At 43.7% G+C, this 12861-nt stretch overlaps 1 protein-coding gene across 2 annotated transcripts in view; it reads right to left on the reverse strand.

The window, feature by feature from the left end:
• NUP153 (nucleoporin 153) overlaps positions 1–12861 on the reverse strand; it is a 133365-nt gene that overhangs the window by 27772 nt on the left and 92732 nt on the right. The window contains exons 13-15 of one of the 2 annotated variants that reach the window (XM_040353766.1): positions 10825–10857; positions 10567–10656; positions 6164–6242 (exon numbers count right to left, since the gene is read on the reverse strand). In XM_040353766.1, the coding sequence (XP_040209700.1) occupies positions 6164–6242; positions 10567–10656; positions 10825–10857 (202 nt within the window). The remainder of the gene's footprint in view (positions 1–6163; positions 6243–10566; positions 10657–10824; positions 10858–12861) is intronic. The other variant, XM_040353767.1, reaches the window with a different exon arrangement.

Genomic DNA, 12861 nt, shown 5'->3' on the forward strand with positions numbered 1-12861 from the left:
ATTACGCGACCATACGCTGGGCCATTTACACTACACCGCCGCAAATTACAGAGCAAGCGCTTGGAGAATACGGCACTTGCTCCAGTAAGTTGTGGTGGCGTAGTGTAAACTGCTTACACTACGCCAACGCGGATTCTATGTGAATCTGCCCCAGAATGTGTAGTCATAGATCATAAGATAGCCCCAAGAATTTGAGGGGTAGGCAACAACTGCAAATGACAAGGAAACAGTGTCAATGGACATAAAGAGTTTAGATGCACTTTGCCGAAACTCACATCAGCAGAGCTTTGGAGATCCACCTGGCAAAACTTTGAAAATGCATGAACTAATGGCAGTTTTTCAGACCTGTGAAATGCACGCTTGAGGCTGAAAAGCCCAAGAAACACCAACAGGTCTGGTTGAGTGGGCCCAAAGAGGGAATGAAACAAACCCTTTCCATGACAGCATAAGCCCTGTAAATAAGCTGGCTGAGCCACCTAACTATGGAAGAAGAGTAAGCAGAATGACCCATCTTAGGGTAAAAAGGGAACCAGTTTTTTTTAGAAGGAAGATGTTGCAGATAAGTAAACCAGAACTACTCTGACCATATCCAAACAAGCAATGGAGTGAAATCTCAAACCTGCTTCAGGACAGGACCTGGGGAAAGAAGGATAATTTCCTCAAAGATAAAATGAACAGACTACTATAGGAAGGATTGCCAGCTCCCAGGACCACCTTATCACTCTGCAAGAAAAGGGTGCTTATAAAAAATAAACTCAAGAACACACCTGACGAATGGATTGGCCAACAAAAAGGCCAATTTACTGGTGAGATCCTAAAAATGGGATATTCTGAATCCGTTGAAGGTGGATCTTACAAGAACTGAAGGTACCAGATTAGGATGATTCCCAGGGAGACCCCAGAGATTGAAGCAAGGAATCAACACGGGTCACGCCTTGTATAAAAGGGCTTAACAAAACTGATGCCAAACTTTATTAGAACAGAAAGGATGTCCTCTTAGAGTATCCAAGAGCTATATGCTGGTCTAGACAAGACTGGAGGAAGGCCAGGAAGGAATAGAATTATCTCAAGTGATAAGATGTTTGCTTTCACACCAGCAAAAATAGACCTTGCAAACAAGTTGAGCAAGTTGGGATGACCGAATCAGTAAGGCCCCCCATCATTTAAAACCTGGGTTTCAACAGCCATGCCAGTAAAGCCAGCAACTAAGCAGGGTGGTAGGGGGGAGCCTTGTGACAGGAGGTCAGGTCTGTTTGGAACAGGCCAAAGCAGGTCACCAAGGAATCTGATGTCTGTGTACCATATGTTCTCACAGGCCAAATTTTGGGCAATAAGGATAACTGGAGTCCATTTACCTTCTATCTTGTAAAGCTGCTGAGAAAAAGGCTTCAATGGTGAGAACGCAAAAACCAGAATGACCAGGGTGCAAGGAATCACCAGGGCATCCACGGTGAAGGGCAGAGGATTCCTAGATTTGGTCATAAACCTGTTCAAAGACCTTGATGTGAAGGGACCATTTCTTTGAGCAAACGACATTTGCACTTCAAGTCTTCCTGCCAATTTCTCCCTAGTTGTGTGTAGGTTCCCTGGCTAAGAGTGTTGAAATAGATTTACCAGCTCCAGAGAGAATCAGGCTTGCCTTCTTCAGAGCTGCCCGACTTCTGGTTCCCCCTTGGGTGGTTCATGCAGGACAACTGTGGTGATGGCCAACTGTACTCTTACCATGTAGGAGAGAGGTCCCGTGTAGGACAGTCTTATGGCTGGTTACAGATTGATGGGGAATGTCGACTTCTGTAGCCATCAGGTGCCATGAACCAGGAATTCTAGATCTCAGGCTGGGGTTTGTTTTAAACACCTACCAGGGAGAAAATATTCCAATAATTCTAGAGCCAAGTTGGAAAGCCACCATGCCAGATTTTTGCCTGGCTTGACAGAAGTAGTAGATTAACCAGAGAAGGGATCCGTTTGCCCATATCTTGAGAATGTGGCGTTGTAAGGGTCTGAACAGAGAAGGGAACCACCTCAAAAAAGGAGGTCACCTTGAGGCCCAGGACTCTCATGCAGAAGTGATTGAAGGAATGACCAGTTGATCCGACAGCTGGATCCCAGAGAATCTTTCCTAGGAAAGGCTTTATAGGTGGCTGGAGGGCTGAACCGTTCTTTGAATGTTGGAAGACAAACTATGGCTGAGTCTTTGCAGCAGGTCCATCCAGGTATCCCATGGCATGGATACCCTGAGATCTTAACCACTTGCTGACCAGCCACGGTACATATACAGCGGCAGGTTGGCTTTATTGCGATAAACAATGTACCTGTATGTCATTTTGAGGTGTGCAGCGGGAGAGCGCCTGGCCGACTCACTGTCCGGCGGCAACCCCTGATCGCTCCAGAGGCAGAATGGGGATCTGCCCATGTAAACAAGGCAGATCCCCATTCTGACAGGGGATGACATGGAGATCTGCTGTTCCTAGTAATCAGGAACAGCGATCTGTGTGTTGTCCCAGTGAGCCCATCCCAAACACAGTCCGAACACAGTTAACACCCTTTGATTTTCCTGTTAAACCCTTCCCTACCAGTGTCATTTATACATCGATTCTTTTTTTAGCACTGATCACTGTAAAAATTTCTCTGGTCCCCACAAAGCGTCACTTGGCGTCAGATTTGTTTGCCGCAGTTCTGCTTAAAATCGAAGAACGCCACCATTACCAGTAATATATATATAAAAAAAAAAAAAAATCTATCCCTTATTTTGTAGATGCTATACCGTTTGTGCAAACAAATATACGCTTACCGCAATTCTTTTAACAAAAATATGTAGAATACATATTGGACTAAACTGATGAATAAATTTGTTTTATATTTTTTTTGGATATGTATTATAGCAGAAAGTAAAAAAAAAAAAAGCTGGCAGTCTTTTTTGTTTATAGCACAAAAAATTAAAACAGCAGACGTGATCAAATACCACCGAAAGAAAGCCATTTGTGGGGGGGAAAAAGGGAAATCTATTTTGTTTGGGTACGTCATCGCACAACCACACAATTGTCAGTTAAAGCGTCAGTGTCGTATAGCAAAAATGGGCTGGTTATTAAGGGCGTAAATCTTTCCGGGGCTGAAGTGGTTAATAGGGCCATTAGCGAAGGCTCTCTTTGAAAGAGTGGACAGCAACAAATTGCAAGTGTTGTCTCCCACAGAAGAGCATAGGTATGTGGGAAAGATTAGAATGAAGATGGGTATATCTGATCTGAAAGAAGCAAAGAATGATTGTGCAAACTACACGAAAAAATTTGGGGACACACAGCTATCTGTTCACAGATTTTAAGTCCAAAATGGGATGAATGCCTTGGTTCAGTTTTGGAACCATGAACAGCTCTGCGTAAAAAACATTTGCAAAAACAGCACTTCTGGCAAGGTAAACAGGCATTATCTGCATTTCCCTGAAAACCTTCTAAGCCTAAAAATGAAAATTTACGCAACTACCCCATCAAAGGATTACTTTCTGGTTATAGCAATTATTCTTTGAGCTAGATTAGCGCACTTGTAGTCCATTAACCACTTGCCGACCGCTGTCAGATTTACGTCGGCAGAATGGCTCCTGTGCGCAAAGCAATGTACTGGCATGTTGCTTTGAAGTTCGCGCCCGCCACAAGCTCGGTGATCATGCCCGTGGGACCCGCAGACTTGATGTTCCGCGATCGTGTCACAGAGAGGCAGAACAAGGGGCTGCCTATGGAAACAAGTCATTTCCCTGTTCTGCCTCGTGACGGGACAATGATATACTGCTCCATGCCTTCGGGAGCAGTGATCAGTGTCGTGTGACATGTAGCCCAGCTCCCCCACAGTTAGAACCACTCCCTGGGACACACTTAACCCCTTCCCTGCCCCCTAGTGGTTAACCCCTTCACTACCAGTGTTTACACAGTAATCAGTGCATTTTTATAGCACTGATCGCTGTATAAATGACAATGATCCCAAAATCGCCGCCATTTCTAATACTAAAAAATAAAAATGCCATAAAAACTATCCCCTATTTTGTGGATGCCATAACTTTTGTGCAAACCATGCTTATTGCGATTTTTTACCAAAAACATGTAGAATATTTTGGACTCTGGATGTAGAGGGTACCAATTTTCAGATTATAGATAAATTTGTTCCCCATTGAAGGGGGTGAACCCAATGTAAGGCGTGTATCCAAGCTTGACGTTTTCTGGCTATACCAGCTCAAATGCTACATGCCTCATGGCCTTAATGTGGACTGGGACATCAACGCCTTCATCAACCAGTCAAAATTTAATACTTTTTTGTTTCTTGCTTAAACAATTTAAGATATTTTGGGTTTAATTATTTTGTTGCTCCTTTTTTGATTGCCCATATTGTCCCAACCATTTGGGTCATATTTGGGACTGTGGGATCATTTATACAATGTGTATTACCCATATTGAAACTATTCGTGAGACCCACCTCATAGTTAAATCATCCCCATAAGGTACATTTGGCATGAACCCCCAAAAAGACCAGTGACCATTTGCAGATGTGCGGTTCGTTTTTGGACCGCACGTCCCCATCATGGGAAGTCTTTGATGTGGGTGGATGACATACTGCCCTCCTTTATGTATTTAGATATGGGGCGGTTCTGCTGTCCCTAATATGTGAATATGACTTGTAATGGGAAGTAGTGCCGGCCTCCCAGTCACGTGGGATTGATGGTGGTGCTTGCCTCCCTATTGCCTCAAGATGATTGGTTGTGTGTCTGTGGAGCGCACGTTGTCACGCACGGCAGTGTCCATCTCCTCAACACTGTAAGGTGATTGGCCATGCGTCCACGTGTGTGAGGAGTGCACATAGAACAGGTGGAGTGCACGTTTGTGCGGTGCGCTCCACCTCTCTCTCCTCACTACATAGAGGACTTTATGGGGAATCACCGAGCATCCTCCAATGCGCATATGATGAGGCCTGCAGCGATCCAATGAAGGATTAGAACAGTCCGATTAGGGGACAGATCCACTATTTCCACTTCAGGTTCTTGGAGCGCACGCTTCAGACGCAGGGCGGAAGCAGGAAGAGATTTGACACGCACGCCGTTTGAGGTGTGCAGGAGAATGGGGTCTCACATAAGTGTAATGGTGACATCTATTTAAGCGCAGGTGAGTTGGGGGTCCAGTGTATGCCCCTGTAGAAGTCTTTGCAGACGAAACCGGTCAGGTACACTGGTCCCATCCGTCTCCCACTGCGCAATTTGTATGACATTTTTCCATTTTCAATTTGTGGATTTTTGGCTATGTGGATTTGGTGATTTCAGTGTTCGTTTTTACAATTTTAATATTACATTTTAAGCCTTTTTACACCATGAGGAGTTTTTCTCCTTTTTTCCCTGTTTGGAGCTTGTTTTAAGCACAGCTGAATTCATCCATTGGAATTTGGATTGGAGTTCCATATCTGGCGGCAGTCCTATCCAGACGCAGTTTAAGGTGAACCACGTCTAGCGCAAGGAAAGAATTGGACCGCGACAGTGACCAGATAGGGCAATCTGCCCAATACGCATTAGTGACCCACCGCCGTACGGTGTGTTTATGGGTCCACGTATTTCGGTAAGGGTAATTCATATTTTCTGAGTTCCTGAGATTACATCTTTGAGGGGAACCTTCCTTGCTGACCTCACGGGGATTGTTTCATTATCACTTTCCACAGTGTATGGACACTTAATTATTTGAAGTGGATTGGTTGTTTCAGGTTTAACCCTTGAACTTCACAGGACTACTCATCACTTCACTGGAGTACACTTACTGTTTATGAACACTCAATTACAAGGATACTCCATTTAGAGGGGAGTCCTTGCTTTGGACACGTTCAACATCACTCCATAGCATATGTATTAGTCACGTACTAATTTTAAGGGTGTTTTCCTTTGTGATAACATTTAGAACCCGCTTTTGGGGCGGTCTCCGAATTGGCGCTGCACTTTATTTACCTATTTTTAATACAATATATCCTTTTGTTTTGGGGGGGGAAGGGGTTGATTTAGTTTGGGAGGCACATTGGACGACAACACAATTGTCAGTTAAAGCGACGCAAATCTTCCAGGGCTGAAGTGGTTAAGAACTACAAGCCGGTAATGTGCGGCCAGTATAAAAAAAACAGCCATATAGTTAAAATCAAAAATACTTACCAGAACTGCTAAGCATGGATTTAGCATTTTCATGCAGTGAAGAAGTCTTTAAAGCTGGTGCTCTAAAGGTGAAACCCACCTATGGAGAAAAAAAAAAAAGAGAAAAGTATAAAAATGAAACATGAAAAACCACAAGATGTATACTCATAACAGAGTAGATATTCTTCAAGTAGCAAAAAAACTACCTTGAAACCCCAAAAGCAGGGTTTGCCGTGTAACAAATTCACATAGAATAAAAGCGTGTCAATATGAAAGTATAGGACATGTCTTATAGTTATGTAGCCATCAGAAAGAAGTCACTTGTGATAAAGCCCACAAATGCAATCAAAAGGTAGCAAATTAAAGTGGCAATATGGCAAAGTTCAATCCACATAGTATAAATTTAGTCTACAGGACTAATAGAGTCTCATAGAGTCCTTTAAAGTAAGGCAATGCCTTATTATGCGATCATCAAAAGTCACTTGAAATAAAACCTAATGCAAAATGATAACAAAAGCCGGAATCAAGTGAAGTATTATATTCACTAGAACATAAACCTTTCATATCAATGAGATAACTATCAGTTGTTCCTTAAAGCGGTTGTAAACCTTTACATACACCCAGTGAAGTCACTAGCACCAGGTGATGGAGACAAAGCATATCCTGCTACATAAGTTGTACCCGTTTAACTGCAGCACTCTCCCCTCTACAATCTTCCAAAAACACACATTTTACACAGCATATCTTAATAGCAGAGGCATGTGATCTGATGTTTCAAACACTGTAGAGCTAGAGCTCAATGTAATCGGTGAGCTGACTGGAGGAAAGTGACACACCCTCCTTTTCACTTGCTGAGAAACAGTCAAGGGCTGTGTGCTGGAGGGGGTTGACTGTCACTCTGGAGGCAGAGGTATTAACTTAACCTTTTAAGTGTCATGCAGATAGAGCTGAGAGATCAGAGGAGCAGCCAGACTTTGTGCTTTGGATTCAGGTTAGCATACACTGTAGTGGGAGCCTTGCTGTCTGCCAACGCACGCAGCAGTGGGACCGGGAGCGCACATGCACGAGTGCCCCCATGGAAAGTGGCTCTCCGTGGGGGCACTCAAGAAGAGGAGCAGCCAGGATAGCCAGGGGGGGGGGGGACAGCAAAGGAGGACTGAGGCCACTGCAAAACCCTTGCACATAGGCGGCAAGTAGAACACGTTTGTTGGGGGGAAAAAAAAGGCTGAAATCCCATCACATTCACACCAAAACAGTGCAGGACCTTTTTTGACCTGCACTGAAATCTGATCGCATGGGTGTTCACACCCATGCGATCCGTTTCCTGTACCATTTGACAGTTCACATTGTGTGTCATTAACTTTCTATTGACACCTGCAGCGGTTCTTAGAGGGCAGTGTGAACTGCCTGCGAGACATGCGATGCAGGATTCGGCGCTGGAATTGAGCTGGTTCCTGCATCGCATGTGTGCGAAACAAGCTTTAAAGAAACCCTGTTACACATGCAGCTTGATGAACATGGTTATGTTCGAAACTGCAGTCGCTTTCTGCTTGTAATATACATAAAGATATGAAGAGAAAATACTGCCAAGACCGAGATTGTAGCTTCAATATTTTGATACATGTCTGGTGAAAAACAGAGGCGATCCACATGTAATCTTATGAGAAGGACACTGGCTACATAGCAGAAGTGTCACACCCTGGTTTAGATATAGATGGATAGATCTCTACACACAGTGAAGGCAAAAAAGTATTTGCACACTTGTCAAGCGACAGAGATGATCAGTCTATAATTTTTATTGTAGGTTTCATTTAACAGTGAGACAGAACAAGATTTTTTTAAAAAAATTCAGAAAAACACATTTCAAAAAAGTTATAAATTGATTTGCATTTTAATGGGTGAAATAAGTATTTAACGGGACGTGGCCTGGAGCTGCAGGGCGTAGGGAGTGCAGGCTAAGAGTGCCGTCTGACAATCCTTTATACCGATCCTGGCAGGAATTCCTTCTCCTAATACCACATGAAGCTACCTACGGTGTTACTCCTTACACATGCTTACATGTCGCCACCTATGAGGACCTCCAGAGCCCAGTTCTCAGCAAGCAAGAGGACATGGAGAACAGACTCCGCCGTTGCAATCTTCGCTTCGTAGATCTGGCTGAGAGGGCTGAAGGCTCAGACGCCCCTGAAGGTGACTAGAGTATAAACCGAGGGGGCAGTGTTGCCAACCTACCAGATTGAAATTTACCAGCACGACACCCGAAATTTACTGGCGCAGCCACGTTTTTACTGGCATTTCACAAAAGTTACCAAATTACATTTTTAGGTGCAAATTTCAGTATTTAGGCTACAAACAAGTATGCTAGGCAAATAGCAATGTGATTTAAGGTAGATATTAAGGGGGGGGGGGGGGAAGGTTTGTTATTGTTGATATAAGGGCAAATTATTTAGTCACCCCCTGCCTCTATCCCCCTCTGCCACCAACACCCCCTGCCTCCAGCCACCATCCCCCTCTGCGTCCAATTGCCCCCTGCGGTGCCACCGCAGCCACCATCACCCCCTGCCTCCAATCTCCATGCACAGTTCCAAACCGAAACAATCTCAGCTATTTTTACTGGCACATTCACGCAACCATGGACATTTATGGACGGGGAAAAAAGTGCTTTTTTTACGAACTGTCCGTAAAAATACAAACAGTTGGCAACACTGCCAAGGGGGGCATTTTCAGCACAAAAAAAGGGGGGGGGGGTACTGAAAAATTCGGTTTATACTCAAGTATATATGGTACTCCCGAAAATACTGGATCCAGAGTAGTGGTCACCCTGGATGCCGCCAAGGCATTTGACTCGGTGGCATGGAGCTAACTGTGGTAGCGTCTCCACAGATTTGGCCTCGGCCCCAAATGAAAATGGCTCCAACTCCTCTACTAGGCTCCCACTGCCGAATCCAAGTTAAAGGGGTTGTAAAGGAAAACATTTTTTCATAATAAGCATCCTTTACCTGCAAACATTCCTCTTTTCACTCCCTCATTGTTCGTTTTTGCTCAGAAGTTGCTCTATTTCTTCTCTGTTCTGTTCACTTCCAGCTTGTCTGATTGTTACTCACCACCGTGAAGGGAGGCTTTACTGCGGTGGTCAGCAACGTGCTCGCCCCCTCCTGGGAACTACATCTGTGCGGCAGGACGCACACTACGTGTTAGAGACTTCAAGGAGGTGTGCATTAAAGTGCTTGCCGCAATGCATACTGGGAAATGTAGTTCTTGCATGAACGAGCGCCGCAAACCGGGAAGTGAAAGAGAACAGAAACTAGAATGCCGAAGGTGATATAGTTGAAAGAATTTTAGAGGTATTTACTCGTTTAACAGAATCATAACACTATTCTGTCTGTCTACCTTGCAGACATTAATTTTAGGTAAAATTTTTTTTTCCTTTACACCTCTTTTAATCGCAGAATTTTTGGAACTCTTCTCCCTATGCTGTGGTACCCATCAGGGCTACTCCATATCCCCACTACTCTGCACCCTTGCAGTAGAGCCCCTTACTATCGCCATAAGGGCACATTTGGACATAAAAGGCCTCCGCATGGGATGGGTGACCGAGGTCCTCAGTCTCTATGCGGATGACATGCTCCTGTACCTGGACGCTATTAGGGGGATCAAATACTTATGTCACTCATTAAAATGAAAAAAAAAAAAAACTTTTGTGAAATGTGTTTTTCTGTTCTGTCTTATATCTAAAAAATATTACACACACAAATTTACATACACCTGGCAGAATTTATGATTTTGTGGCCATTTTTCAGAGAATATGAATGGCAACACAAACTTTTCATTCACTGATGGTTAGTGTTTGGCTGAAGCCATTATCAAATCAAATGTGTTTACTCTTTTTAAATCATAATGAAAACAGAAACGTCCCAAATAACCCTGATGATTTTGGCCTGATAAGATGCACACAAGGGGGAGGGAGAGAGAATGAATATACATCTCTCACACATAAACGTTAGGAAGAGAGCATTTTTAGGACTAGTTATAATTAGCATTCCAAGCAATTTAAACAAAGGGGGGTGTAGCTGGAAGAAAGAACCAATTCATACCCATTAATGTATGTGCCTTACCACTTGACATTTGCAGTAGCAGTCCTGCGGGACAGGCGGTCCCATTGCCATACTATAGCCCCATAGAGAACAGCAGGCTGTGTCTGTCAGCTATGCACTAGCAGAGCGGACACAGGCCTGTCATCTGCCTGCTCAGCAGAGAGATCCCCTGCTCCCATCAAGGTGAAGGGGGCCTTAATCTTTTAAGGCCCGTTGACACCAGCTTTGTTAGATAGAGTTACTCAACGCATAGACAAAAGCAAATTGACTTATGTCCTACTGCTTCAGTTCATATTAACCCGCTGCACTTTTAAGGTGCTTATTGCTTACTGGAGATGCAGCGGACTCGTCACTGGAGCTGACAGATTTCACAACTGGCTGTGAAAAGTTAAAGTCTGGAGCATCAGCAGAAATGGTACACTAGAGAAAGAAGTGGAAAAACATTACAGTTAGGAGTGCAGCAGCAAAAACAAAATCTTTACCTATATCAATCTCTCTATACACACACACACACACACACACACACACACACACACACACACACACACACACACACACACACACAGCAAAATTGTAAAAATTACTTACTAGCTTTTCACCAATATTCACCTCATCACTTGCCTTGATAAAAAAAAAAGAAAGAAAAACAGGCTTAGGTTACAAAGCTAATGGTAGAACGACAGTTATTAAACCACTTGCTTACTGGGCACTTACACCCCCCTTCCTACCCAGGGCAATTTTCAGCGCCGTCTCACTTTGAATGACAATTGCGCAGTCATGCAACACTAACCATATGACATCTTTATCATTTTTTCACAAATACCGAGTTTTATTTTGGTGGTATTTAAATCACCACTGGGGTTTATTTTTTGCTCAACAAAAACACGAAAATTTTGAAAAGGACAAGATTGAATCAGGCGGTGTTATATACAAATAGAAGTGTGCAGGTGGTTTGGAATTTCCAAACTTGTTGCACCATTTTAAAGCAACGCATAATTGCGCCCTTAATACAGCTATATGCGGGGAAACTCCGCTCCTCTTTGGACATACATTGATCTAGTAGATGTGAACCCTGTCTCGTTATGGTCACTTTTATTCATCCCAAGTCTTCAGACCAATATTTCTCAAACTTTGTTTTGCGGCACACCAAAAATATAAAAAAAAAAAAATCACAGCACACCTAAAAAGATTTAACAATTTTTAGTTTACTTGAAATGTGCCTTTGAACTTTCTAGCAAGTTTGACTTCAGAAGAATCAATTGTCCAGCACAACCACTGTTCACCATCCCTCCTGACATGTTTTGGCCATCTCCTCTTATTGTCAGTGCTGGTCCAGCATCTCCACCCCTCTACATAACATTTATGTTGCTGCAGGAGGAGCAGCAAAGAGATTATATTATAGTGCAGACATTCTCAACCAGGGTACCTCAAGAGGTTGCTTTGGGTTCCTTGAGTTGTGGCTGGTTGATCTTTTGGCAAAGCCAGAAGCATAACCCCGGTGCACTTTAGGATAAGGGTTCCCTAGCCTCTTGCATGTTAACATGTAATGGTATGAGACGATTATAGAAATGAAAAACCCAACAGGGTTTAATGACAGTAAGCCTTTCCAATATTCATTGTATGTACAGGCCAAGTACAAAATGTACAGGGAAGACAACAGGAAGGACTGTCCAATAGTGAAATTGCTCCTACAAAAGTACAGCTAAGGGACATTTTGCACCCGCATTTGAAGTGTGCCTTTGTGATTAAATGACAAAAATAAAAACAAAACAACGTATTCATAAGAGCTGCTGCTGGCTTGTACACAGCACCTGTGGTGAACCTAATAAATTTTACTAAAAACACACAAAAACAGTTTTTTTAAAGCCTGAAGGTTTTTTTTTTTTTTTTTTTTACCTTAAAATGCAAGTTTACAGAAAAATCTGCAAGGTGAACTTCCACAGGACCCCCTCCTTAAACAATCCCACTCCCCAGAGTGCCAGCAATCTCCTGTTCTGAGCCCCGGTATATCCGCATCAGACTGAATGTCCAAAACGTACCTCGTCAGGGGGAATGTTTCATGGCATTCTAATTGGTCGGTGCTGTCACATGGGTAGCACCCACCAATCAGAAGCCACATAGCCTGTCCTGTCGGCTGGAAAGAAGATGCGTGGATTCAGAGGCGATTTCAAAATCCCGGACTCCTGATGCGGATATACCGGGGCTCAGAACGTGAGACTGCCGCGGTCTAGGTCAGAGAGACCGAGGTGGCTGTTCTGTGTAAGTTCACTGCACAGATTTTTCTGTAAAAGGTGAACTTACCCTTTAAAGTGGAAATTTGGCTGTGAATAGGAAATGGGCGGCAAGCAGGACTTTTAATGCAAATGAGACATGTTTTGTCTCTTCTGCATTTAAAACTTCTTAGCTGCCCCAGTACAGTAACCTGCGCAAACACAGCTCACTGCACAAATTCGGCAGTGCCAAATCTGCCGGAACCCCCGCGCATGTGGGGAAGTGACCTCTTCAGCCGGTCATTGACAGCGGCAGGTGCCCGAGACCCGGAAGGAGTCAGCAGCTGGCGCATCAATTTATTCCAGGTGAGTATTGTTCCGCTTTAAAGCATTCTCTGCATGAAGGTAAACGAGA

This window comes from Rana temporaria, chromosome 5 (genome assembly GCF_905171775.1).
Source record: "Rana temporaria chromosome 5, aRanTem1.1, whole genome shotgun sequence".
Classification (NCBI taxonomy): Eukaryota; Metazoa; Chordata; class Amphibia; order Anura; family Ranidae; genus Rana; species Rana temporaria.